The 27,760-nt window shown below is 45.6% G+C and overlaps 1 protein-coding gene across 2 annotated transcripts in view; it reads left to right on the forward strand.

Annotated features, from left to right (window-relative positions):
• The window catches only part of CLASP1 (cytoplasmic linker associated protein 1), a 1,635,412-nt gene that overhangs the window by 1,427,338 nt on the left and 180,314 nt on the right, over positions 1 to 27,760 (forward strand). For both annotated transcript variants that reach the window (XM_086957100.1, XM_086957101.1), the window contains one exon: positions 13,284 to 13,474. In XM_086957100.1, the coding sequence (XP_086813226.1) occupies positions 13,284 to 13,474 (191 nt within the window). The remainder of the gene's footprint in view (positions 1 to 13,283; positions 13,475 to 27,760) is intronic.

Raw genomic sequence — 27,760 nt, forward strand, 5'->3', positions numbered from 1 at the left:
TTTCAAATAATTGTTTTTTTTGTGATGGATACTTACTAGACGCAATTGTGTTACCTTTAGAATATCCTGAGGCACCAGACTTGATCTGGAAGATTTTCCAGCATAGCTCTTAGGTTGCAACAGGTGGCTGTTCTTGGACCTCGTTCCACCCTGGAAGTGACAGTCGGAGCCGCATATAAACACCACAGAAGCGCTCTGAAGTCAATTCCTTTCTTTCGGTATCTTCGTATGTGGATCCAGAGCTAGCTTCTAACTTTTTTCCATTCTTTTGAGCTTTTTCTCAAAAAACAATTCTGGTGTGCAAAAGAAAATCTCCTTCTCTGGATACCACAGGGATTAAACCTTGAAGGGACTGTCCCAAGCAGATGTCTGTGACAGATCCCCATGAGGTGTGTCTCGAATGTTTGGGTTCAGGACCCAACTCCAAATTGTGAGTGTACAGTGCCCTCATGAATCCGAAGACAATCCTGTAACACAAAGCCAAGCTGTATGTTACCGAACACTGCAAGATGTCATATAAGTCCAGTTAAAAGTTTAGAGGGCGGACCAGTTCTTGCAACCCGTCTTCGTCACAGTCCAAGTCTTTGGGTAAGTCAAAGTCCAACAAGGAGCATAAGAAAGCCAAACAGGATTTTACCCAATCTTGCATTCTTTTTCTAAGAAGTAATTAGGATATCAAGGTGCCCTACGGTCTCGCTCTTGGTCCCCGCTGATGAGATAACTCTGCAACAGATCTCATTTCACCCTGAATTTCCAGGGTTGTCAACAACATTGCAAGAAATTGAGGCTTTCAAAGCAAGGCCACATTGCTAATGGTTGACACCCTGCCTGTCACGACAACTCAGACCCTGATAGAGCAGGATGCCGTTCCTATTGCACTGTCCGACTCTGAACCACATTTGTCTAAACCTTGACTGAAGTTGTGCTCTGGAACAATTCTGGTGCGCAGGCCCCAGTTTATTCTGATTCTAACAAAACTGTACTTTTATCTAGGAGCAACTCAATAACCTTTTGGCTTAGACTCTGATCAACGTCAACAGCTGTTGGTGGTGATAGAGATGATGGGGGTGACCTACTCCCACAATATGCTGACAGGTTATTTTTTTTTACCTAAATGAGGCTGGTGGGTAGGCTACATTCTCGTGGGTACTTGGGCTAAGCAACACCTTACACCTGCTCCAGGTGACCCTTCTTTCCTAATGTGCACACTACTGCTGAGAGCCTGTTAGTTTAGGGGTCCACTAGCAGGGTTAATCCAAACCCATTCCCGTGGGTGAGTCTGGCTCTGCGGTTTCTTGGCCTATTAGATTCCAGCATCCTGCTCGTCCACTATGCCAGATGGCATATGCAGACCCTACAGTGGGATCTAAAAACTCAGTGGGCTCAGTACCAAGGAAACCTATTCGATTCCATCCAGATTTCAAAGGAGACTGCAAAAGATCTGCAGTGATGGCTGCTCAACTGCAGTTGGACCAGAAGCCGACCCCTTTCCCTTCCCCACCCAGATCGGATGGTCAAAGACACATCACTGCTGGGTTGGGGAGACCATCTGGGAGAGGACATAAGGACTCTAGTCTCCAGTGAGACCTGTCTTTCCATCAACCTGTTGGCGTTGTGGACTATTCAATTGGCATTTAAAGCGTATATTCTGTCGCAGAAGAAGGGTAGAGTCTTGCACACCTAGACCAATCCAATCTACACCTCCAAGCTTGGAGAGTCAGGAGCAGCAGTTCACTGCATTTAATCTCCCTCTGAAAGCAATGGATGCTGTCCCTTTAGGAAGGCATTCTTCTAGTAAGTCGTATTGCTGTGGTACCTATTCCAATTGTGAGCAATCTGTAGTTAGAAGTATCCATCATAAGAAAAAGTTACTTACCTTCATTAATGCTCTTTCCAGTGTATACTTTATCTAACCGCAGATTCCTTACCACCCTTCCACCACCTGTATCTGTCGCCTCTTTTCCATCTGAAAAGTTCCTGAATTTGAGTTCTGCGCACTGACATTGATAATTGGTGTTTGGTCCCCAAGGGCACGGACATTAATAAGAAGGAAACTGACCGCAGCATGCTTGGGCCCCATCTATATGCGGCTGTGACTGTCACTTCTGGGGCAGGTTGAGGTTGACGTGGAGCTGCAGGACGCCACCTACCAGCACACAGGCTATACTGAAACATCTTCTATATCCAGTCTGGTGCCTGGGGATATCTTAAAGGTGAGGAATTTGTGGTTGAATACAGTATCCACCAGAAAGAGCGTTACTGAAGGTAAGTAATTTGTTCAACCCATACAAAGTTCTACCAGACTTATACTATAGCATTGATGGATTTGAGCCCTGCATTTTTAAAAGGTTTGGAATGCCACACTTGTGTTCTCACTTTAACTTGGAGTAGAGCGAAGATGAATGAAAATTAAGCCTGTACAAAATCAACATTTGTCACAAAGGAAAAAATAGGATTATTTCTGTAATTTATGCAACAAAGCAAAATGTCAGATTTCGTAGATTTATGGAACTAACCGTATAGAAGTAAATAAGTTGATTTCTTTTTCATTTAAAGCGATACCTCGTTGACTCCTCAAATGCCAGTGGATTTTTCAATTGGTTTTCTTGCAGCTGAGTGACTTGACTGGATTTCTCATTTGATTGCGGCTATCGCTGATTTGCTTCTCTGGAAAAGTCACAGGATTTTTCATTTGGTTTTGACTGTAGCTGATTGGCTTGTCTGTGCTTAGACGTCACCAGATTTGGTTGCAGCTGTATATTAACGGCTCCTTGGGAGCTGTTATTGTGATGAAGGTATGATGTTTGTTTATACACACAAAGTAAGGCAGAGTGCAGAACCTGTAGGAGGCCGATAGAGGTTGCAGTTGAAAACACGGGTTAGTCACTGCTCTCAGTAGCCCTGATGCAGAGTGCCTGAACATCAGTCCTGACGAACAAAAACAAAATTGCCTTCAGCCGTGCTGCCTAGGCTACTGGAGATTTAGAGCGTCGCAACTTAAATATTATGGTGCCAGTTGTGGGGCAGTGTAATGGTGACACTGATGACCTCTGTTGTAAATAGGAGAAGATAGATGACAGGATACTTCTAGTTGATTACATGTAGATTTATTGTAGGACACAGCTGAGTACACAACCTTGCCAGCTGACCAGACCATCAGCTGACACAGGTAGAACACTCTGGTACAGGTTAGAACACTCACAGGTATTCAGGAAGGCTGAGAAGGTGAAAACAATAAGGAAGGGCTAAAGACTACTGTCAGCCATATTACAAGAAGAATCAATGTACAACACATCTCCCTCCTTACAGAAAAAGAAATGAAACAAACATAAAAATAACTCTTGATGCATGGGAGACAACAACAATAATAACAACAGAAAAGAGGCCTAAGACTACTTGATTCCCACTCTTGTCGCCAAAATGTTGTAAATAGGAGAAGATAGATGACAGGATACTTCTAGTTGATTGCATGTAGATTTATTGTAGGACACAGCTGAGTACACAACCTCGCCAGCTGACCACACCATCAACTGACACAGGTAGAACACTCTGGTACAGGTTAGAACACTCACAGGTATTCAGGAAAGCTGAGAAGGTGAAAACACTAAGGAAGGGCTAAAGACTATTGTCAGCCATTGTCAAGGATCCCCCTCGGTAGAGGAGGCTGTTCATCCACGCGAGCAAAGATGAATGTCCCACACACTTCCAGACAACAACGACCCAAGCGAGGAGAGATAACTTCGCTCAAAGTCAGCTGCTACCAAAAAGTGTGGGGGGAATTTTCCTAGTGAGTATACCACTCTCCCCCAGCAAGGTGACGTAGCTGCCGTCTTGATGGCAGGAGATGACTGGAAAATAAATGTACAACAATACTTACCTCACCAATAATTTACAGGTTTGATACATAAGTGTTCAACAATAGCATTCCACTTACCTCACCAAGTGAGCGTCAGGGCTTAATGGTAGTCGTCAAAGCAAGAACCAGGAGTTATAGAAGGGAACCTGGGTGACAACCAGCAAAGATATCTCCACAGCAGAATGCACACAAATCAAGTCCTGCTCATAAACTGAAGACAGAGCAGGACTGGGGCCACAAGCGCAGCGGATGACAAACTGGTATCACTTATAGAACTAAAGACAAAGTGATACAGGAATTCCCACTTCCAGCGCATAAACTTAAGACAGCGCGGAGTGAGAAACAAACACACAACACAGACAATCCCTACTTCCAGCTCCTAAGCTTAAGACAGAGCGGAGTGAGGGAACAACAACATAGAACACAGACAATAAACACACCACGTCTGACTCGAAAAACTTAGAACAGAGCGGAGAGGGTGTACATGGAACAAGACGAAATAGACAAGCAGCGTTCCACTCGTAAACTCAAGACGGAGTGGAGCGCATAAACACACATCAACAAAACCCCTACGATCACAGAAAGGATCGCGGAGAATAACAGAGCTGAAACGCCAGCAGGAAACTGACAAAAGCGAGGAGTGAAGGGTAGGTGGGGAATCAAGGCGGAGGGGCGAGTTAGGCACAGGGGAAGGGCGTGCCACGAAGGGGAAGGTTAGCGGAGCAGAGCGGGAGGTACAAACAACGGGTAGAACACAGAGCAGGAACAGAATTCCGTGAAACTAGAGAGAAAACCACAGGAACAGGAAAAGAGCACAAACAGGACCTCTAAGGCAAAGCAGGATCTCGGGACGATACGGGAACCTCTCGGAGCAGTACGCTGAGTAGAGGGTGGTCACTAACCAAACAGTAAGCCAAGCAATGATTCGCGGGTGAGCTTCCCTTTTCAGCTACCTAGGGAGCGTCTAAAAATACCATGGCATTACCCTGTAAGAGGTTTAGGGAAAGTCACAAAAGGCTCACAGGGGCAAAAGAAGGTTTGCAGAAATGAGCATTCTACGCAGCCCTGAGGAATCTATATTGAACACTTATGAATGGGGTCAAATCCGACCACCCCTAACAGCCATATTGCAAGAAGAATCAATGAACAACAACCTCCAATGACATTTGAAAAACATTTCCTCTTGAGTTTAAAAATCTCGTTGCTGTGCACCCGTGGACCCCTGGATCTTGAGATCTTTGGATTAAGACTCAAATTAAGATTCTACCTTATAGTCGTGCTTCTTGACTTTATCAAATTTGCATTTAATGGTCTAACATTTCCTGTCATACATGTATTTAAGTTTTGGGATGGGAAACATTATAGCATTTACTTTGTCCAGTTATACAAAAGTGACAGCTTTTCGACTATTAAAAGTTAAGCACATCAGTTAATACCCTATTGCAAAAAATGTTAATACTTTTAACACAAACATAAGTAATCTGCAGCAGAAGTTATTCCTGCATTGGTTGTGGCATCTCGAGAATGCTTACCCTTCAGAGTTCTGCCGTAAGTAAGTATTTGGAATGTTGGAATCCTGTGTGTTCAAAGGCTGTTGGCAGATAAAGAAACTCAGAAGAAAACAGAAGTTCCGACAGGCAGCAGGCAGGGAATGCGGCTGAGTACAGCTAGTGAGTCTGAAGGAGTGAGGGACTGGGGAAAGACCTGAGAATGCATGTTGAAAAGGTTTAAAAGAAATTTGTTTCTCATGTATACTAAAGCGCAGCATCGTTTTTTCCCTGATTGATTGTTATCAGGGATAAGTGTTGGGGAGGCCGGGAAGTTTCAGGTTCTGTTTTCATGCCTGTTAAATACCATGTGATACTTCCCCTCTATACTAACCATTTCTGTTAAATAAATAAAAATCTATTTGATCTGTTCTAAAACGTAGTACACTCCATTTGGGCACTGTCTGTTGTACAGTGGGTTAGTGGCAAACAGACTGATTTCTGGGAGAGATGGTTAAACAGGGCATTAAAGATAGTGGTCACCAAAACTATCATTTCCACGTGGCAGACTCCATCATGGTCAAAATGTTTTTTTATTTTTTGTTTGATCCGAAAGAGTGAAACCGAAGATGAGTGAGTAAAAGTTTAGGTCCTAGTTCTGAAGGTTATAGACAGTATATTTTTAAAAGATGATTTGATCATGAACTGTTTACCAACATCCTATGTTTAGCGGAATAGAGACACTTTAAAGACATTTGCAGCTCTGTATATTATGTTTTAGAAAAATATCAGTCTTAGCACATCTGCTTGTACGTTTTCATATATTTAAGGTGTTGTTAAGTCCTAAATCTTAAGATTGGACCAATATCTGTATAAGCATGATCCTCGACGTGTCATCTTTTTGTTGATTTCAAAAATAATGCAAGCATTTCAAATACGTTAATTTTCAGTATTCCTTGAGTTCAAGAAACCACCAGCAGTAAGGGTTGCCAAGTGAATTTGAAGTCTTTTATAGCTTGGTTTGTGCTCCTTGAACCGCAGCAGTTTGTCTCACTGGGATCTTATTACTTACAGTGTCCCAGTAGCTCAGCTGGTATGTGTGCTTGCTTGCATTCTGCTCCCCAGTGCACAATGGCATTACAGAAGTGGTCGCAGACACTTTTGCAGCCCTTCTGTAATACAGATAGAGCTGGGGCTATCTTAAGGGATCTTTCCCTGATTTGCATGGGCGTGTGGGCCCATGCAGATGAGGAAGCACTGTGCCTCTGCATTCATGCCGTATTGTAATCGCAAGCAAAGAAGCCATCAGGAGGCAAAATTGACTGAGAAGTGAAGCACAGCCAGTGCACCCTCTGAAAGGGGTCTCATGGGACTCTCCAGACATCCCCATGTTGGTTGGAGGAGTCACTCTTTCTGATCTCTCTGTCCACACCCTGAAACCCTCACCTCCCCCCCCCCCCCCCACACTTTGAAATACAAGCTTGGGTATTGACTACTATAAACGACAAAGGGCTGCTTCAAACAGCTGCTCTGCCTTTCACTAATGTGCTGCCTCCAGGGCAAGGGTATGTCCGAGGTTGCAATGAGGAAAGCTCATTGTATGCACCAGAGTTCAGTGTCCTGGATTGGTGTCCAGCACACCTTGGTAAAGGTGCACCATTGCGTAAATGAGGGCAGTACACCCTAAGTATAAAACAACACCTGATGTTTTTGAATGACCTTAACTTTTGTGAAATCAATGCATTCAGACATGCAATTGCTCAATTAGATGGTTATGCCTTTGATTGAGGAGATTGTCTTTGGTCTAGCCCATCCACGTGTAATTCCATTCTCAATGCAATATGATATGCGTTGCTACCTTTCTAATTAAAATTGTAAATACACAACACACTTAGACAGCACACTTATTTCTGGCTACCATTGATTCCAAGAATATTGGTCAATATTGTACCTACCATCCCCACAAACTGTTAATGAATATAAAAAAATTGTGAGTGGAATGTTTTTGCATCCTTAACCTGATTCTAACCATATTCATTTGTTTCTGTACTTCATTTCTCCGGTCCTCCCTTTTTTGATCAGTAAGACATGAAACCTCTGCCTTTTCAAATCAATGGTTAGACATGTGACCACTCAATTATTGAACACCTTGACTTTTTAAAAATTTTTTCTATTGGTACCATGGCCATTCTTTTCATGATTATTTTTTCTTGCTGGGGATTTTCTTCTTTTCATGTTTTTTTGCAGTTATCTCCTGAGTCTGTTTGTGAGAAAGCTTTGTCTTAGGATTTAAAATGTTTGTTTTAGTCTCTGTGGTGGTCTCTCACAAGGCTCATATTCTTCTTCAGGCATTACCTCCTAATCAGTGAGTGTGACAGATTTGGTTTTGCTGGGTGCAGGACACTGCCACAGAATAGAAGCCAAATGGGCTAGAAATTCCTGTGATACTTGCATGGATCCCAGTTTAACTAGCCACCAGTTGGGTCACATGGACACCTTCATGTCCAATATCACCCGTGTTGCGCTCCAGAGGGCATCTTGTTTTACATCATCTTCACCTTCTGCGTGAACCCGCTGAGACTCTACTGAGCTATGGAACCCATGCTTCTATTCAATTAGGTCCTCTGGGATCTTGTTATGTCTGTACAGATAGCCATATGCCGTAGACCTTCAAAGAGTGATCCACACTTTTTGAGACTGGGGTGGATCTAGCAGATGTAATCACCAGCAGCAGCAAGAAGACACAGTTTCCATAATTATCTCCTGGCTCTGCTTCCTCAAGACCTCTTAGACTCATTCTCCCTTCCTAACACCATCATCTTCCTTAGTGTGGGTGGGTGTGTCCCCACTTTCCACCACTTGTGTGACTATAACAAAGGATCAGTGGGTCTTCCATCTAATCAGCAAATGCAATGCTGAAACCTTCCTGTCTCTCCAATAGGACTGCCCTCCCTCCACCAGGTAATGGTTTCGAAAAAGCACCTTATTTTTGGTGCCTCTGTAAGAAAGAGGCGTTTTACTTATTCTGCTGGTAACACAGAGCTGTGTGTTAGGACGACAGGACATTGGAGTGTAGGGAATGAGTTTCTCTACACCGTCAGTGCCTGTCTGCCGAATCCTGGGTAGCTCACAGTGCCTCACCTGAACTCATAACCTTCCCTGAGCAGCAGGTGATTTCGGCAACCTCAAACATGACCCTCGAGTCCCCAAGGGAACCTTGGAAATAGATCACCTTTACAGCATTTTGTGATTTGTATGATTCCTTTCGTAGATGGGTATGATGGTGGCTACTGGTATGGGCTTCCTGGCTCAACTGTTTTCTTTCATGTATCTTCCTGATCAATCTTCTCAATTTAGATTGCTATTAGCTTCATCTATTCTAATGGTTTGCTTTACCTGTGTCCGTTCTCTTAGTGGGTTTTGAATCTTCTATCAACTTTCTTATGGCTTCTCCCATTGAACTCATGTACAGTTTTCCAGTTCAGCTTCTTACCTTGAAGAAAGTATTGTTGTGGTTGGCAATAGCTTCCGCTTGTTGAGTCTGAGAATTTCAGGGCCTCTTAGTTCTTGCTCCTTTGACATTTTTATACCTGATAGTTTCGTCCTTTACAACAGCTTATCCTTCCTCACTTTGGTGGTTTCTGCATTTTATTTGAGCCTGTCTCTTATCCTATCTTTCGTCCTTCTCAATAGCCAATCAAGACGAAGTAAGAACTGCATAGACTGTACCCCAGATGTGTGGTGACATATTACATCAACCAAAGTAACAGGACAGAGTGGATTATCAGCTCTTTTTGGGCTTCACTGTTTCTATAAAGGGCAGCTTGGAGAATACATGCACCATTTTGCATTTGGTCTTTCTCTGTATTGAAATGTGCTCCACCCTAGCCAAGAAAGATCCTCCAGGGGACATTTGTACCATTTTAGCTTAAGTCATGGCTGTCCACACGGCTGCCTTAAAAGGCGTACCAATTGTAGAATTTGACTAAAGGATACATGGTCATCATTCCATACTTTTGTCAAACTCTTCTGCCTCTCGTTCCAGGCACATAGCAATAGGTACTTTGCCCCAGCTGTGTTTCATGACTACCTTGGTTAACCTGCACTACATATTCCCGCCTTCTAATGAGGTATTGCTTCGGGACTCATTCATAAGGTGAGCAATCTGCAAGCAGATGGATGCATCAGAAGAGAAAGTCACTTGCTTTCGGTAATGATGTTTCTATTGGCTACAACATCTTCCTGCTGATTCTTCACCCCAGCCCCACCCCTGATGAGTTAGTGTGGTGTTTAGTCATAGACCTAAGCACACTTAAAATTTTAATGTCAGTTTTCAAGAATTGGTAATACATAAATACAAAAAAATCATTACATTTGTTCTTCTCTTTTCTTCTTTGTTTTTTTTTATTATGTCTTCGCGTTTTCAATTAGTGAACATTTCCCAAGCCAACATGTGTTTCTTCGCCTCAGTATGATTGTACATGCGACTTGTTCACGGCTGAAACAAATTCACTTCAATATATTTCTAGTATGGCGATAATTCCAGGCCACACTAATCCCGTGGCATATGGGGTAACTTCTAAAAGGACTCATAAGCTGTTCTTCGTATCAACTCCTTTAAATATCCAAGGTTATGTATACGTAGTACATTTCTGTAGAATCTTAAATTAGAAAGGCTCCGGTAAGCAAACTCCCTTGCCTCACGCCGGACTCCAATTGATACGAAGAGCGGCTTATGAGTCCTTTTAGAAGTTACCCCTCACGCCACAGGATTAGTGTGGCCTGGAATTTTCGCCATACTAGAAATATATTGAAGTGAATTTGTTTCAGCCGTGAACAAGTCGCATGTACAATCATACTGAGGCGACGAAACACGTGTTGGCTTGGGAACTGTTCACTAATTGAAAACACGAAGACATACTAAAAAGAAGAAGAAAAGAGAAGAACAAATGGAATGATTTTCTTGTGTTTATGTATTAACAATTATTGAAAACTGACATTTGAAATTTACGTGTGCTTAGGTCTATGACTAAAGATTTCCTGTTGCTCATGCTACAGAACCTAGAGAGGCCAGTGGTTCTCTCTAACCTTTGAGCACTGTCAACAATAAGGCTAGTTTGTAAGAATAATTTGTGTAATTACCTTGTGTCGCCTATTACCTATTACCTATACCACCAAGTCTTACTCAACTGAGTTAGTGTGGTGTCTCAGAATATCCCGAGGTATAATAATAGGGAAACAACCTTTACAACGCAGTCATTACATCGCACTACATTTACAACGCAGTCATTACATTGCAACATCCTTTACAACGCATGTCACTACAATGCAGCCATTTCATTGCATGTCACTACAACGCATGACACTACAACGCATGTCACTACAACACAGGCATTACATCGCACGTCATTACAACGCATACCATTACAATGCATAGTACCACTACACGATCCAACACTTACCCTACTGTTGCACCCCCTGGAGTTAGAATAGTAATTTCTTACCCCTACACTATCCAACACTTACCCTACTGTTGCACCCCCTAGAGTTAGAATAGTAATATGTACCCCTACACTATCCAACACTTACCCCACTGTTGCACCCCCTGGAGTTTGAATAGTAATTTTTACCCCTACACTATCCAATACTTACCTTAAATGCAATGTAATGGTATGCGTTGTAAAGGTATAATGCAATGTAATGGAATGTGTTGTAAATGTAGTTTTAAAAAATTTGTTGTAATGGCATGCTATATAAATGTATGCGTTGTAAAGTAAGTTGCGATGTAAACACTGTGTTGTAAAGGCATGCGTTGTAACGTCATACATTCACAATAATATGTTAGCTTCTCAATGTATTAGTTGCTGTCATTGCTCCTTTCATTTGTCCTGTCCGGAAGATGAAGCACCACTTGGTGCTAAAAAGATATTGAGAAGTGTTTCTGGATAAATCTGAGGCCAGGAGGTTAATTGTTGAGGAATCTGTGGGAAGGTTATATATCTCCAGAAATACCTTTACAGAAGGCAAGAAGCTTTTTCTTGTTGACCATATACATCTGGAGAGAAGGAAACGTTTCACAGTCAGATGTGCATCATGCTTGGATACTTTAGATTTACCTAGCTGATGCATTCAGTTTGAGTTCTTGACTGCTTTTAAGTTATGGTGTATCATGTATGTGCATCTTGACTGAATTCTTCCAGGATTCATTTTCCGGTTGGGCCCTTACATTGTAACGAACAGAGCTGAACGTAAGTGTAACAAAGTGTTATTTACCAGTTGCAAGCTCCGAATTTTTGTTCGACAGTCTCTGAACCACTGGCATTGCATATCCTTTATTTGTCGACTCTCCTGAAGCCATGATTGTAATTCAATTGGCTTTCACTAGTTTTATTATTCATAAATTAGAAATTACATGAGTAGGTATTGTCAGGAAATGGAAGCTTAAGCGCATGTATGGATAAAGATGGCATTTCCTTGGGGTCCCATATTTTGTTTACATTGAGAAGTCGCATTTTTGGTCCACTGCACTCGAGCACAGTTTTGCACGAGTTGTTGGGCTGAGTTGCCTGTGTAGGTTGGTGACTGACAAAAAACTTGTTTTTGTCTGGTTTATCGAGGTCATTCAAAATTTAGTATTCTTGTAAAAAATGTGTGTCATTCAGTTTTACATGTATGCACAATTACGCATGGTATATTGTTTTCTCCTTTGATTTAGAAGGGTTCTTGGTAGACTTGTCCCTCTATGTATACAAATTTGCCATAAGCCTCATTTCTAAAAACTGTAGTTCACCCGCTCAACTGCGTTGCTTACAATCAGATCTGGAATAGCAGACAATCTTTGATTATGATAAAGATGCCAAAGCAGCCAAAAGCTGAAAACTGTGGATAGATTAGGGAAACGTGCATATAACATCACTTACAATATTGGAATGTTTAGAGCTCCGTTGAAGACAATGGAGGGGCCATGGGCTGTAAAGTCTAGTGCAGGCCCATCTCATATCTGCATTTCAGTGTCCTAATCAATAGCCTCGGCCCACCTCTCTTCTGGGCGTGGTAGTAACATGGACAGAAGGAGCTATGAAATGTGAGAGAAGCTGCAGATCCAGGGTGGTTTCAACCTTGTGTGGTGCCAAACTGACCCCACGCCCCCCCGCCCAATAATAAATTCTGGCCCCATGAAGCAGAATGTTCATACAGTTCTGCTTGATTAAATAACCCTGGACCAGGTCATTCATAGATGCCATCGCGGATTCATGAAACACTCTATTAATATAAAGTGAATGAAGTCTGAGCGCTTTCAATGACTTATTTTGATAATATTTCAAAGGAAGTGTAGAAGTTTATATTTGAATATAAAACGAAACGACAAAAGAAATATTTAATAAATTCCTGAGTAAGTGGAATAAAAGGACTAAAATATAAAGCAGACGCTGTAGTTAAGCTACTCTAACGAACACCTGAGGCTAGATGTTGCAAAGCTGAAACGTTCACAAGTCAAAGACCGTAGTGATACCACCAGTTTGTCACTGAAATCTTTGAGAGACTTGATACAGTGAGAAAGCCATGGAAGTCAAAAGAAAAAAGTCTTCTTCCTAGTGATGCTGACCTGTAGTTTCTCAAATCCTGCAAGGGAGTAATAATCATGAATTTGCTCCAGTGAGCTGTTTGTGAGTCCTAGCCAGTCCTTTACTACATATCTTGAGTGTCTAAAATTAATATTTGTTATTGCTTAGATGTTTTCAAACAGCAGTATATAGTATTATAAAATATTGGTGACCTCGGATCACTAGCCTAAACACAATGGATTGGGCATCCTCTTGGCTAAGAGACTTTTCGTTGGTTATCAGCTGTAGACTGTGCCTTGCCTGTGCTCCCACTACAAAACCTGAAATACACCCTAACTTTACCAATAAAGTAACCTCTTTCTCATTTTGTCACAGTGTCTATTGATCATTCGGATCTGGTGGCTGATCTTCTAAAGGAATTGTCCAATCACAACGAGCGGGTTGAAGAAAGAAAAGGAGCCCTCTGTGAGCTGTTGAAGATCACGCGAGAAGATGACATGGGAGTTTGGGATGAGCACTTTAAAACCATTCTGCTTTTGCTTCTGGAAACCCTAGGAGACAAGGATGTAAGATGTTTTTTTATCTTTGTATTTTATTGATTCTCCCAAATTGTTTTCTTCCTCAAAATCATGCATGTGCCTCGTTTTTTCCAGACAGCACCTGCTTCACTGATATTTTCCACTTTGAATTCAGCCGGGTGTGTTACGGCTCTTTCCCAAGGAGTAAATTGGTTGGAACTAATTGGATTGAAATACATTTACATGAGCGGAAGTTTTATGGTAGAATACTATAGCACAGGTTGGGGACAGGAAAGGTCTAATTTCCTATCTTAGTATAACGTTCTGAGTTACCCTTTTAACACTTCTCTAAGCCCAAACTTAATTTCACTTCTGTTTTAACGGTCCTCTGAGACATTACAGGTTTGAGCGTGGCAGTGCATATGTTTGGCAGAGGCTCGATGACCGTACAGGTAGCACACATCTTACAGGAGTCACATTACCCACTTAATCCATCCCTCAGTTTTCTCTGAAGCAAGTTATTTCAAATGCACACGCAACTGCTAGAAAAAAAAAATCGAAGGCTGCTACACGAGCAGCAGAACAAGATGTGGGTGAGATTTATTTCTGATACTTGAATGTCCTGCATTCTCAGCGAATAAAGTGCCCTCGGGATAGACTCTCTGATCTTGCAGACATGCTGGGCTTTGAGCAGGACATATTTTGAAATATTTTACCTAATAAGACTTTTTCTAGCTCGGGGTTGTGAAGGGAGTTTAGGATGCATTTGAGTCAAGAAAGACCTATGAATCCAAGCTGTGCTTCATCACTAGATCCATTCTTTCGTAATGCCTTGGTGGTGCTTTGTGACAATAGGGCGAGCTTTGTAATGGCGGTGAACACTAAAGTTTGTCTTATTGGATTCACATTTCAAGGGGTATTTAACAGAAACTTCTGTTAAATTTCATGAGCAACTCAAGCCATGTGCCTGAGTGTGTTTTGAACTATATTGTGAAAGGAAATAGTCCTATTATGTATGCAGATTACTAGAGGATACCAGTTTTGAAAGCAAAGCTGTGGTCCTTGACATAACCTCTGTTGGGAGATCTGTGTGATATTCATGTTTTTGGATTTTGAAAAAGTTGTATTTTTGGTACTTATTTAGTGTTTTCCCTACCTTTTTTGAGGCTGAAAGCACTGTCTTTCTGATTTGACTGCACTATATGGATAATGCATCAGTTCCCTTCTTTACATGCCTACTGATGGGGATCCAGAGTAATAATCTTTAGTTTGTTCCCGGCTGCCTATGGCATGCATATGGGCCCCACAGAACCAGAGGGGCCTCCAGTCAAGTTTCCAGTATCTATCTGCATTATTGGGTCTGTACAGACTCCCAAGTGTATAGCCAGTTGTTATGCATCCTGACTCTAAACCAGTGCTGTAATGTGAGAAGTTAGCCTGGTATATGGTGTTCACTATTCTAGTGAGCACCTTGCACCAGTCCAAACGACCCTTATGGTGATTGGTTGTAAGTCAACCTTATAGACCAGCTATCCTAATGGTAGCATGGACAAAAGCAGTCTTAGGCTAAACTCAAGAGGGCATGTGAAGCCAGCTGTTTTACCATATGCAATCCCTTTAAATACCAAATGAAAGGACACCACACAAGTTATATATTACAAAACATATGTATTTATTTCTAGAATAATCCCCTTAACTCTTTATGAGCACAGGAGCACAAGCGTTAAACAAGGAACAAAGTATAACATACAATGGGCTGCACAATTATGGATAGGCCAGGTGGCCACTCAAACCATATATTAAGAAAGTGGTATAAGTACCACGTCACAAACAATGAACAGGCCTAGGGCCTTGGGAATCGCTGGGCCTACACTGGACTAACGAAAGTTAGGTCGGGAGAGGCCCACAGGATACGGGTGCAGAGTCTATAGGCAACCGCATTTACCATACAAGTCAATGGTGCGTAAAAATCAGAAAGTGTTAGGTTTCGGAGACTTCCGACTGGACTAGAACTTAGCCACTTAAAACTAGGACACTAGAGGTGTAATCCACTATAAGAGCACCAGAGTTATATTGTTACCTCACCCACAGGAAGCAGGTGCATAGGTGCCAAAGTGTGTCTGGTTTCGTTGTGAAGTTCTATGGAGCTTGGAGATGAAGAAGCTGCAGGCGGCCAGGAGAGAAGAGTCCGGTTGGATCCAAGGGTGGATCGAAGATGTAGAGTACCTGAAAGCAAAGGGGACAGAGTTCAGGTCACTAGCCAGTGACCAGCGAGAAACCAGGAAGGAACCAGGTAATGTCAGGTTGCAATCAGGTGATGTCGAGGTGTTTGTCTCCACTGCCACGTGGACCAGGAAGGATCGAGGATGACCAGCTGGTGAACACGAGCTGTCCCACGAAGGCTCTTGCTGTTGGCGGTGTCGGTACTCGATTCGGAGTCACCAAGCCTTGGAAAAGGCAACCGAAGCAGGATTCGAAGATGTCTTCTTGATCGGACCGGGAAGGTCAGATCGATGGCTCCTTTTCAGGGGAGCTGGGGCCAGTCTGGAGCAACCTGACCAGCAGTGTAGTTTCGAGGTTTCGTCTTCACAGGGCCATTAGCTAACGGGCAAGCGACCGGACAACGCGTCGAGCAGGAAAAGTGGAAAAGGGCCCCACAAAGCACTCGGAGAGTGTGGAGAGGTGATCTTTGAAGCACAGGCTGCTCGGGGCTGGGGCTTCTCAAACCCCAAAGCACAACGTCGAGGGTGCCTCGGGAGCTGCGCTGGAAGCACTTCGTCGACTTTTCAAGATGGCCGGTCCCACGTCTCTCGTCGCCTGCACGGGTCTAAGCTTTTCTGGGACTGTGGATCGGGCTGTTGGAAGTCTGGGAGTCCAGGTCTTGTCGGCCTCTGTCGTTCGAGCTCCGGCGGGAGCAACGGCAAAGGAAGTCTTGAGGCGCTGATGGTGCCTGCTTGCACAGGGTGGCCACTCCTTGACCACAAGGGAGATTCTTCAGTCTTCTACGTTGAGTAGGATGTCGAAGGGTCCAGAGTTTCGTTTCAAAGTTTCAGTCAAGATGATCTAAAATTAGTTGGCACAGCTCCTACCTTTATTCCAAATCTAGGGGCTGGATCACCTGCTAGGTCCCTCCTATGGGTGGGAACCAGGAAGGAGGTGGTTACACCCCTTTCCCTTTGTCCAGTTTCGTGCCAGAGCTGGGGCTGGAGTGCCCCAGCACCGGTCTGAACTGGACTATGCATGGGACGCCTTGTGCGCCCCAGGCAGTGTCTAGTTTCATTCAACCATCCCTGCTACAATCCACTATCTCCTGTCTGGGGTGGTGTAACACCTCCCTGTGACAGGATACCATTTGTCCAGGCCTCCCCTGCCGGAGTTTCGGTCAGCAGCAGGAGGCCAGACTTGTGTCTGTGGCAGCAGCATCCATTTTGTGATGCTGGGGCTCTGGTTAGATTTAACCGCGTTTATGCAAAGTAACATGTCTTCTCCCTCTAGAAGGGTGGAATGCTACCCCCGTCGCCAGAACTGGCGAGGGGGTAGTATTCCAAAGCGTATGACACCTTACACGACATGTTTTGATAAAGCCAACCAAAGTTAGCAAGTAACCGCGAGGATTATAATGCACTTAAGAGTATATGGTATGGCAATATCCCAGAACAGCTAAGGGAGTTGGTCCCGAAAGCTGCAGACAGGCTCAGCTCATGATAGAGCACCATCTCACATAAAACCAGGCACTCTGCCTCCAGGATTGTTAAGGCCTGCCATAGGAGTGACTTATAGGTGCATATGTGTCCAGATATAGGTTTTGATATAGGTATACTATATCTAAGCAAGGGGTGATTACACCACCTTGCCCCAGCTGAGTGATCAGCCAGTTGTCAGTTTGGATAGCCAGCCACGGGCGGCAAAAGATATGCTGCAGCCCCTGGTAGGCCTTGGATGCACCTATGCCCTGGGTACCTATAGTACACTGTACAGGGGCTGATAAGGTGACCCAATGTCCAATTGGTTATGAACCTAAAGTACATGGATGTGAATTTAGAGAGAGAACAGCAGGCTGTGGGTCGGATTGGCAGGCCCACAGCCACATTAAGTCGAAATCCAGTGAAGCAAAAAAGCAACAAATGGGGTGACCATAGAAAAGCAGACCCTACTCTCCTACATGTAACAAAACTCATCTATCAGCAGTGGTTTGTTCTATTTTTGTCTCAGATTCTGGTCCTGTGCCATAATAGGGAACACCTCAGAATGATGATGATGATGATGATGATGAGGATGGCTTGCTTGCTCCTCATTAAACATATGACCTTGACTTGACCTATATGTTGACTTACAAAACAGCAGTGGGTTTGACACCTCCCCTGAAAATTCTTGACTCGCGATATGGGGTGTAGAAAAGTAGGATCTTTCTGGAAAAGTTACCCTCACTTTTTGACTGGTGTCTGCGTGTTTTCACTGTAATACACTGTAATCTTGCTAATCAGGACTCCAGTGTCTGTGTTGGTTTTCCCCTATTTACTGAGGAGTACTTTGTAAACCCACAAAGGGCATACTGGTGTACCACTGTAAGTCCCTAGTATATGGTACTAAGGTAACTAGGGCATTGGTATACGAGGGGTCTCCCATGGGATTAGGCATGTATTGTGCAACCCATGGGAGCCCATGCAGACTGTGTCTGCAGGTTTGCCTTTGCAGCCTTCGTGAAATGGTGCATGCCCCTTTCATTTGAGATAAGAGGTTTTCCTTATATCCCAGTCACTGACTGCACTTTAAGCTTATAAGTCACCCCTAAGGTCCATCTGCCCTTACGTTAGTTAAAACACCCTCCAGCCAATTGATGTATATGACAAATAAAAATGGTGCAAGGATGCAACCCTGTTGGACGCTCCTTTTCAAAGCAAATGGGCTGGTGCATTTGCCATTAGAATCATATCCAACTACTCCTGTGAGGTCAGTATGGAGAGCGCTCATAAATCCTACCAGGGCCGCATCCACAGCCATGGACCTCAACTCCGCCCAGAGAGTTTCCCTGTTAACTTGATTAAAGACTGAGCTGAGGTCCATGAAGGCCATATGAATGGCTCCCACTTCACCCTGGTGTATTTTGCAATCAAGAGATGTAAGTTGAGATTCTGTTCTATTGTACCACTGCCATATCTGAACCCATACTGTTCTTCGGAAAGCAAGGCCCACTCATTTTCCCATGTGATGAGTCACTCCAAAATAACCCTTCCAATAATCTTGACCTCCTTGTCGATTAGTGAGATTATCCTGTAACAGGATGGGTCTACTCCATTGCTTTTCTTGAATATGGGGACGATAAAAGATCTCTTCCAAGCATCAGACAGGGGACCTTTGTTAGCTGCATTGATATGACCGGTGATAACCGAGGCCCACACATCCGGCAGAGATTTTAAAAGGTCACCCTGGACAATATTGGCCCCGGGAGCCTTATCCAAAGGGATTGTGATAATAGCATTTCTCACCTCCTTCCTCTTGACCGTAAACCCAACAATCGGGGTGATAAAGGTGGAGGAGGACTTGTCTTCCGTCAAGTCTTAAAGAATATTAAAATAGTTCTCCCAGGCCCTGGCAGGAACAGTGGCCTCCTGTTCCGACAACAAATCATTCTTAAAGAAGAAGTAATTTAAAACACCCCAAAATTTAGTTCCGTCGATCAGTTGGCTTGCCGTCACCAAGTGACCCGATAGTTCTTTCTTCAGCTGCAAAGTTTGGTTACCAAGACCAGCCTTGTAAGCTGCACTAGAGTTTTAAATAGTGGCACTGTCCCACGGAATACTTTTTTTTTTATATATAAATCTTTTTTACTAGTGGTCAACAAACAAAAGACATCAGGTAACCAGTTACACAGTTTTCAAATATACAGGTCCATAATTCAAACAATACATACAGGATGATAATCAAGGGATCACTGGGACTCCTGCGCCTCCACTTCTTCCAGACTGATTGGGGGTGTACAAATGTCACCACAACAGGAGTTCCAGTCTGCCCAGATCTTACCCCACTTTTGGGGACAACCTCTAGAGGTGTAGACTGACCTCTCCCTAAACATGCACCAGTCCAGGTCATCTGCCCATTTCCCGACCCGGCCGTCCCGGTCCCCATAGCTGAGCGATGTTACGCTTGGCAACCAGATCAGTTGACTGGGGGTGAGTGCTTGTATTGTCAACGCTCCGTCCATCATTTCCTTTGGTTTTTCTTTGTTCGCCATAAGTTGGCAGAGTATGCTCAGATGTGAGTCCCTTGCTCACTTTGCCACTGGATTCAAGCAAGCCGGGCTGAAGACGGCTGAAATGCCAGAAACCGGTCCTCGGTAGCTTGTTTCCGGTCCAGGGAAAGCATGGCTTGGCAGTTCGGGCTTGACTGTTCCCATGAGGCACAGGGTCAGACTGATTGCATATGGCCATGTCTGAACTGGGGTGGCAGAGTGGGCTAAAGAACGGTGATGGATTAAACCCAGATCAGTTGACTGGGGTTGAGTGCTTGTGTTGTCAACGCTCCGTCTATCATTTCCTTTGGTTACGCTTGGCAACCATACATGCTAACGTTACCCACTGTCTCTTATACGCACACAGATCTGTGGGTTCCCAGACATTTAAAATACACATACGAGCCTCTGGCCGTATCTCCATCTCCAGGACATCCCGTAGTTTATCATGAATCTCTACCCAATAGACCTGTACCTCCCTACAGTGCCAAAAAATGTGCCGAGTTCTCCACACCCCCTGCGACATTCCCCACACTCTGACCTGCCCATTAGGACCAGACGAGGCCCGTGACATATGATTTGTGAAGAATCTTTAACTGCACTAATCTAAGCCTCATCTGTATTGCCACTAACCGTGGAGAGGAGACCGCCTCCCGCCAATCCTCGTCATCCAACTCAAGTCCATCTGCGCCCCACTGTGTCCTAGTAAGTACCAGCGGGTCCTCCGTGTTATTCATTAGTTTTTTTATATATTAGGGAGATGGTTTTACTGGGGAGAAGACCGTCCAACACAGAGTCCTCAAGGGGAGGAGCATTTGGGAGTAGCGTGCCTACGGGGATATGTGTAAGTAATGCGTGTCTGACCTGGAGATAGCGGAAGAGCTCCCCATCATGAAGGTGATATTGCTGCTTAAGGGAGTCGAACGTATGAATTGTGTCCTTCCCCCAAATGTCTTTAATCTGTGTAATCCCAATGATTTCCCATTTGTCCAACCCCTTAGATTTCCAAAGGCTTCCTAATCTCTCTGAACTTAATAATGGGATGGCAAGCGTAAGTCTCCCCTCCCACTTAGAAGGTGTCTATTGACTGCATGCTACACCTGCACAGCGTGTGCCGTAGGACCCGCAAGGGAAAATCGTCCCGATCTGGCATATAGTGCCCTGGTAAAATCGCCCCGGGCGCTTGCCAGCGGTCCATTGCAAAGCCGGGATCTACTGGAGCCCCGTATATAACGTGATTTACTGCCGCCAACTGGGAGGCCCAATAATATTTCCATAGGTCAGGCAACCCTATTCTTCCGTCATACCAGGGGAGGGTGAGCTTGGAAAAGGCTATACGGGGTCTGCCTTCCCAAAGAAGTTGTCTCTGGAGAGCCTCTATTTCCTTGAAATAGGACGCTGGTACGGGGTCCATAGTGTTCTGGAGCGCATATAAAAATCGGGGAAGGGCCATCATCTTGAAGAGCACTGCTCTGCCCAAAAGAGACAGCGGGAGTGCCCGCCAACGCATCATGTCTCTTTTAAATCGGGCCATGGGGGGACGCAAATTGTTTTCGTATCGTAATTTTGGGTCAAGTGTGACATAGATACCGAGGTATCGAAACCCCAACGGCTCGACTTGTATCGGGCAGTTTTCCGGGACCACCGGCGGGTCCCTCCTAAGGACAAAAAACACCGACTTAGACCAGTTGATTGCAAACCCAGAGTACCTCCCAAATATGGCAAGCACATCCAGGGAACCCCTTGGATTGGTGAGATAGAGCAGAATATCATCAGCATTCAATTAAATTTTGTCCTCCCAATCCAAAGTCCATCGCAGTCCTCGGATCGATCAGTCCCATCGAACCCACGCCGCAAGTGGCTCCAGCGCTAAAGCAAACAAGCTGTGATCAGGGGCATCCCTGGCTCGTGCCTCTGCCAAGGGGAAAGTCAGCAGACTTATGATTATTTACCACTACTCTGGCAAGGGGGTCGGTATACAATAGACACACCAGTCCATAAACTCTGGTCCAAAGCCCATCTTTCCCAAGACTGCGAACAAGCAGGGCCACTCAACCCTATCGCACGCCATAGTGGCATCAAGTGACACCAGCACCGCCGGCTCTTGAATAGTAGGGGATCTACCCAAAACTCCATGTAACCTGCGCAGGTTAAGAGCAGTTCTTTGGTGTGGCATAAGTCGGACTGGTCCGGATGTACCAGGGTAGTGATAACCTTGACAAGTCTTGTCGCAAACATTTTCGCTAGAACTTTTGGTTCAGCAATTAGCAACGAGATGGGCCGATAGGATGAGCAGAGTGTCCTGGGCTTGCCCGCCTTGTGGATGACCACTATATTTGCCACCCGCTGGTCGTAGAGGAGCCGACTTTTCTCCTTACTCTCTGCGAACATGGACTGCACAAAGGGGGCCAATTTGTTAGCAGTCAATTTATAAACTTTTATAGGAATTCCTTTCGGGCCTGTGGCTTACCCAGAATGAACCCCTCTAATGGCCTGTGCCACTTCGTCGTTGGTGAATGGGGAGTCTAAGTATTCCCTATTGTCATCTGATAGAGAGGGCATCCGAATGTCATTGATCATTTCTACATTGTCTGCCTCTGAGTATTTCCCGGCAGTGGTGTATACCCCCCCATAGTATTCTGAGAACTCGTCGGCCACTCCCTGTGGGTCCCTTATCGTATTGGAATTTTCCCCCTATAGCTCCGGCACCAGCCTCGACGCCAACTCCCTCCTCTCAAGCCACGCTATTAATTTACCGGTCTTGTCTCCATATTCATAGATCCGGCTCTGTGCCTTATCATTTTGTTCTCTGGCCTTTTCTCCAGCAAGGCCCCTGTATTTCATCCAGGCACAGCTTTAATCAGTGCATATCGTCTGGGGCCACTGCCCGAGACACCTCATGCTCCAGCCTCACCACTTCCGCCTCTACCCTGTCCATTTCGACCTGTCGCCGCTTCTTTTTCCCGGCGACCAGAGACACTACCGCCCCACGAATCACAGTTTTAAAAGCTTCCCTCAGAGTCTACGCCAAGTCCACTGTACCGCTATTTTCTAGGAAATATCTGTCCGTGATTTTAGTGATTTCTTTCTTAGTGGCCGGGTCTTTCAGGAGCCACGCATTAATTGGGGCTACTCTTCCTACATCTGCTTGACCAGTCTCCACTCGGAGCAAGATCGGGGAGTAATCGGAGACCCCTCTTCCCAGGTGTCGTATGTTGCACGTCGTGGCGGCCTGGGACGCTGGTAACAGCATGTAATCTATTCTGGAAAGGTTGTGATGCGCAGCGGGCACTTGGGTGGAATGTACAACGTTTGGATTTCCAATCCTCCATCCGTCGACAAGCCCGGTTGTTTGTAAGAAGTCAGGGAGCCATCTCTGCGCCGGTCTCAATGTTCGTGCCGGGAGTCTAACTAGGTCCCCATCTACCACTGCATTGAAGTTCCCCCCCCCCCCCCCCCCCCCCTCCCCCATCACAAGGAAACCCAGCGGCAAAGAGATGTCATGGAAGGTGTCTGCTTGAAGACCAGGTGGGATATGGATGGACATAAAAGTAAGTAACTACCTTCCCCTCCCACTATCCCGATGTAGCGGCCTCTCTAGTCCGACCATGTGGCCTGAATGCAAAGGGGGAAAGAGTTCTTAACTAAAGTGCCGACTCCCCTAGATCCCGAGGTAAACCCAGCATGAGCAACCAGTTTATAACCTCCTCTGTGTAGGGCCATACATCGGCTACCGATGAGGTGAGTCTCCTGAAGTAGTACTACATCTGGGGAGTGTCTTCTAATTAGCTGATTCACCATTCCCCTCTTAAGTTTATCTCCAAGGCTGTTTACATTCCAGCTGAGCACAGTCATCCCTGATCCCTGCCTAACGATTGGCATTGAAACGGTATGGATAAATTACAAGCATAGCTCTGTCACCTGATGCTAAACATAAAGAAAAGATACAAATTCAAACAAAACCACAAACCCCCAGACCCACAAACCTCTCAGTCCCCCCCCCCCCCCCTGCACCCCTGCTCACGGCTTCCGCTCATCCCCAACTAGCAGTGTGCCTGTCACCCAGAACCAACTACTGACTAACTAAAAGTAGAAAATGGGAGGAGGTCCGAGCCCCAAGCCCCTTTAAGAGACAACCCAAACCCCTGCCTGCCCCATTTCTTAATCTCGAGGTCAAGTAAAACGAAGCCCCCGTGGGTGTGACACACCACCTGTCAGACTCAACAGTCACCCACACAGCAATAGCGGTCACTCCTGTCTCTGCAAGCCTCCATCACCATCTCGATCTCGCCCCTCTGGCCCATCTGGGGGGCGACTGTCCAGCCAGTCTGACGCCACATCTGGATTGTCGAAAAACCATGCCCTTCCCTCAACCGGGCCGGAAACATCATTGCATACTTGAGACCTCTGTCTCGGAGCTTCTTCTTCACACCAAAGAGACTTTGGTCAGTCTGTGTGAAGTCAGGAAAAAAGAAAAGGGTGGTGTTTTCGTACTTCAGGGGGCCCCCGGACCGAGAGGCCTGCAAGATAGCGTCACGGTCCCTAAAATTCAGCACCCTCGCAATCATTGTTCGTAGGGGCCCTCCGGGTCTTAGCCTCCCCCAGGCACCCTTTGTGCCCTTTCGATGGTGAAAAAGTCACCCAAACCCTTGGGCTTGAGATGATTGAGGATAATGTCTTTGACAAATAGATCCGGGGCTGGACCTTCAGCCTTCTCAGGAACTCCTATGATTCGGACGTTGATCCTGTTGCCCTCCCTTCATACTCATCCAGTTTCCGAGCGGTGAGGTCACTGGCGGCTCTAAGGTCACGCACCTCCTGCTGGAGCAAAGCCACATCATCCGTTAGACGCGCCGTCTTTATGTCCAAAGACTTTACATTCTCACTTGCCTTCGTGAGGTCAGCGCGGATGAGATTGACCTCTATGGTGACGGTGTCTAGTTTATTATCTAGCAGTTCCAACTTCTGTCCAAGGGATGACTTGACGCCGTCGATAACCGCCATCACGTCCGACAGTGTAGGCTCAGTCAAGGGACCAACTGTGTCGCCTCCAAACGATGGAATCTTTCTCGGATCCGGTGGGGACCCTCTCGGCATCATTTAGCGGTCCAACTTGTTGGTCTGGATATGTTTGGATCCCTTGCCAGATCGCGAGTGCTGCTTGTCTGAGTCGGGTTTAGTCGCCATCAGAAATGCCTCCCCAGAGGCCTACGGGTCCTTCCTTCCACTCAAGGCACGCAACGTTGCACCGGCTGACCAGGAATGTCTGTCGTGAGTTTCCAGTCCATGCACACAATACCTGGAGCGCCAAGCGGGGCACCGGGCCGGACTGGTCCAAGGGAAGCCACCGGACCACACCGGCGGAGATTCGACAAATCCACAGGAGAATCACTGGTACAGTCTATTGCTGCATGGAATACTTTTAAGAGTTGCCATTAGCGCTCTTTCAGCCCTCACATAGTGCACGTCAAACCAAGTGAACACCCTGCACTTTGCTTGGTCGGAGAATCAGTCAGGGAATTATAAGTGCGCTACTCACCCGTGAGGGTCTCAAGGCGCGGGGGGGGGGCGCAACTCCATTCAGCCGAAGAGCCAGGTCTTGAGGGTCTTCCTGAAGGTTTTCAGGGAGGGGGCGCGTCTGATGTCTGCCAGTAGCTCGTTCCATGTCTTGGCTGCGATGTGAGAGAACGATCTTCCGCCTGCTCAAGGTCTGTGGATGCGAGGGGTTTCAGCTAGCACAAGGTTGGACGATCTTAGGTTTCTTTGGGTACGTGTGTGTGTGGGTGCACATATGCGCTGATAGGCCATAACATTTTAGACATCAGTAGTATCATTCTCAAAACAAATATTGCAGTCATCTCAACATGTCAGAAGCTTGCAGGTGTTAAATACCTCCGGGATACCATTCCTCCATTGTATCCTACCCTGCTCCTTTGACTTAGTAAGGGATTTCTAGAAATAAGAGATGCTTTGCTTGCTGTTTTCGCAGGTAAAAGTCGGGGTCAAGGCGTTGTGATCACTATGAGTGTTCCAGACTGGATTAATACTCACCAGTGCACAAACAAACACCTGGACACAAAAATGTAGTCAATAACAAACAGAACCTTGCCCTTTAAATGTTGGTATTACAGACAGCTGTTCCAGTTGAGCAGTCATGCTTCAAGGATATTGGACAACGAGCATCAGAGTGAGTGGACCAAGAAGCAACTAGGGATAGGTTTTTGCGAAAGTTTGAGACAATTTCTTTCACTTTTGCCAGTGTTTGATTTCAATTGATTTGTTGTGTACACCAGGATGACCTGTGGATGAGAAAGTTTCAACAAAGTCCATACACACTCTAAATGCTGCCGGTAGAGTTGTGGGAAACACAACTTTTTGACTTTATCAGGTTGTAAAGTTTATGGACTTTGCACAACTTCCGGCAGAACCCAGAGCGTCCACCTCCCCCCTTTCCGCTCCGAAGCGACCGAGATCATCTGCGGCGTACCCCAGGGCTCATCCCTCAGCCCACCACTGTTCAACATCTACATGGCTCCGCTCGCCCACGTCACCCGACTGTATGACCTCAACATCATCTCCTATGCCGACACCCAGCTGATCCTCTCTCTCACCAAGGACCCCCTCACCCCCAAAACCAACCTCCACGAAGGAATGAAAGCCGTCGCTGAGTGGATGAAGAACAGCCGACTGAAGCTAAACTCAGACAAGACGTAAGTCCTTATCCTCTGCTCCAGCCCCTCAGCCTGGGACGACTCCTGGTGGCCGACCACACTGGGAGCAGCTCCAACATCCACGACCACGCACGCAACCTAGGGTTCATCCTCGTCTCTACTCTCTCCATGACAAAGCAGGTCAATGCCGGCTCATCATCCTGCTTTAATACTCTCTGCATGCTCCGCAGGATCTACAGGTGGATCCCCACAGAAACTAGAAGAACGGTTACCCAGGCACTCGTTAGCAGCAGGTTGTACTACGGTAACACCCTCTACGCAGAAGCCTCGGCCAAACTCCTGAAACCACTCCAGCACATTCAAAACTCCTCTGCTCGCCTGATCCTCGACATCCCTCGCCACAGCCACATCACACCCCACCTGAGAGATCTGCACTGGCTCCCCGTCAATAAGAGGATCACCATCAAGTTCCTCACCCACGCACACAAGGCACTCCACAACACCGGACCAGCATACCTCAACAGACGACTAAGCTTCTACACCCCCAACCGCCAGCTCCACCATCAAGTTCCTCACCCACGCACACAAGGCACTCCACAACACCGGACCAGCATACCTCAACAGACGACTAAGCTTCTACACCCCCAACTGCCAGCTCTGCTCTGCCGACCTCGCTCTCGCAACTGTCCCCCACATCCGAAAAGCAACCTCCGGTGGCAGATCATTCTCACACCTCGCCGCCAAGATCTGGAACACACTCCCCACCCTCCTACGGCAGACCCAGGACCTGCTAACCTTCAGAAGGCCCCTCAAGACCTGGCTATTAGGGCAATAGCAACATCCCTCCCCCCAAGCCTTGAGACCCCCATGGGTAAGTAGTACGCTTTACAAATGTCCTGATTGACAACTTAGACTATGGCAGCGTTTCCTGGGAAAGCTAATTATAGTAGAATTCCCCCTCAAAAAAAAAATTCCTGCAGAATTTTTATCAATCATCGAGGTGCTAAAGTTAGAAAGGCTAGAGAAAAATATAACATCCTGAATAGGAAGGAAGCAATGTTGGACACCTTTGCACATCCTTAATTTTAACACATGGGTGTGCAAGCTTCCCTCTGCTTCATGTTAAGACATTAAACATTGCGAAGCCTGATACATCAGTAAAATCCATGCACACTCCGGACAGCCGGTGATAGGGAGAGAGCGAATGAAGTATATTCACACGTGGGCATTATATAGGGAAAGCTTTTCTTTCGCAGTATGCACACTGGCACAGTGTTCGCCTGTTTCTCTTGTATACCAAATGATTACTTTAAAGAACTCCAGACAACCACGTGTTCTGAGATGTATATTAAACATACATTGTTTCTTTAATGCGTTGGTATACTCCGACGTATTCAACGTCTTCAGCCTGCTAATCCTTGGTCCATTCATAAC

This window comes from Lissotriton vulgaris, chromosome 2_1, assembly GCF_964263255.1.
Source record: "Lissotriton vulgaris chromosome 2_1, aLisVul1.2, whole genome shotgun sequence".
Lineage (NCBI taxonomy): Eukaryota > Metazoa > Chordata > Amphibia > Caudata > Salamandridae > Lissotriton > Lissotriton vulgaris.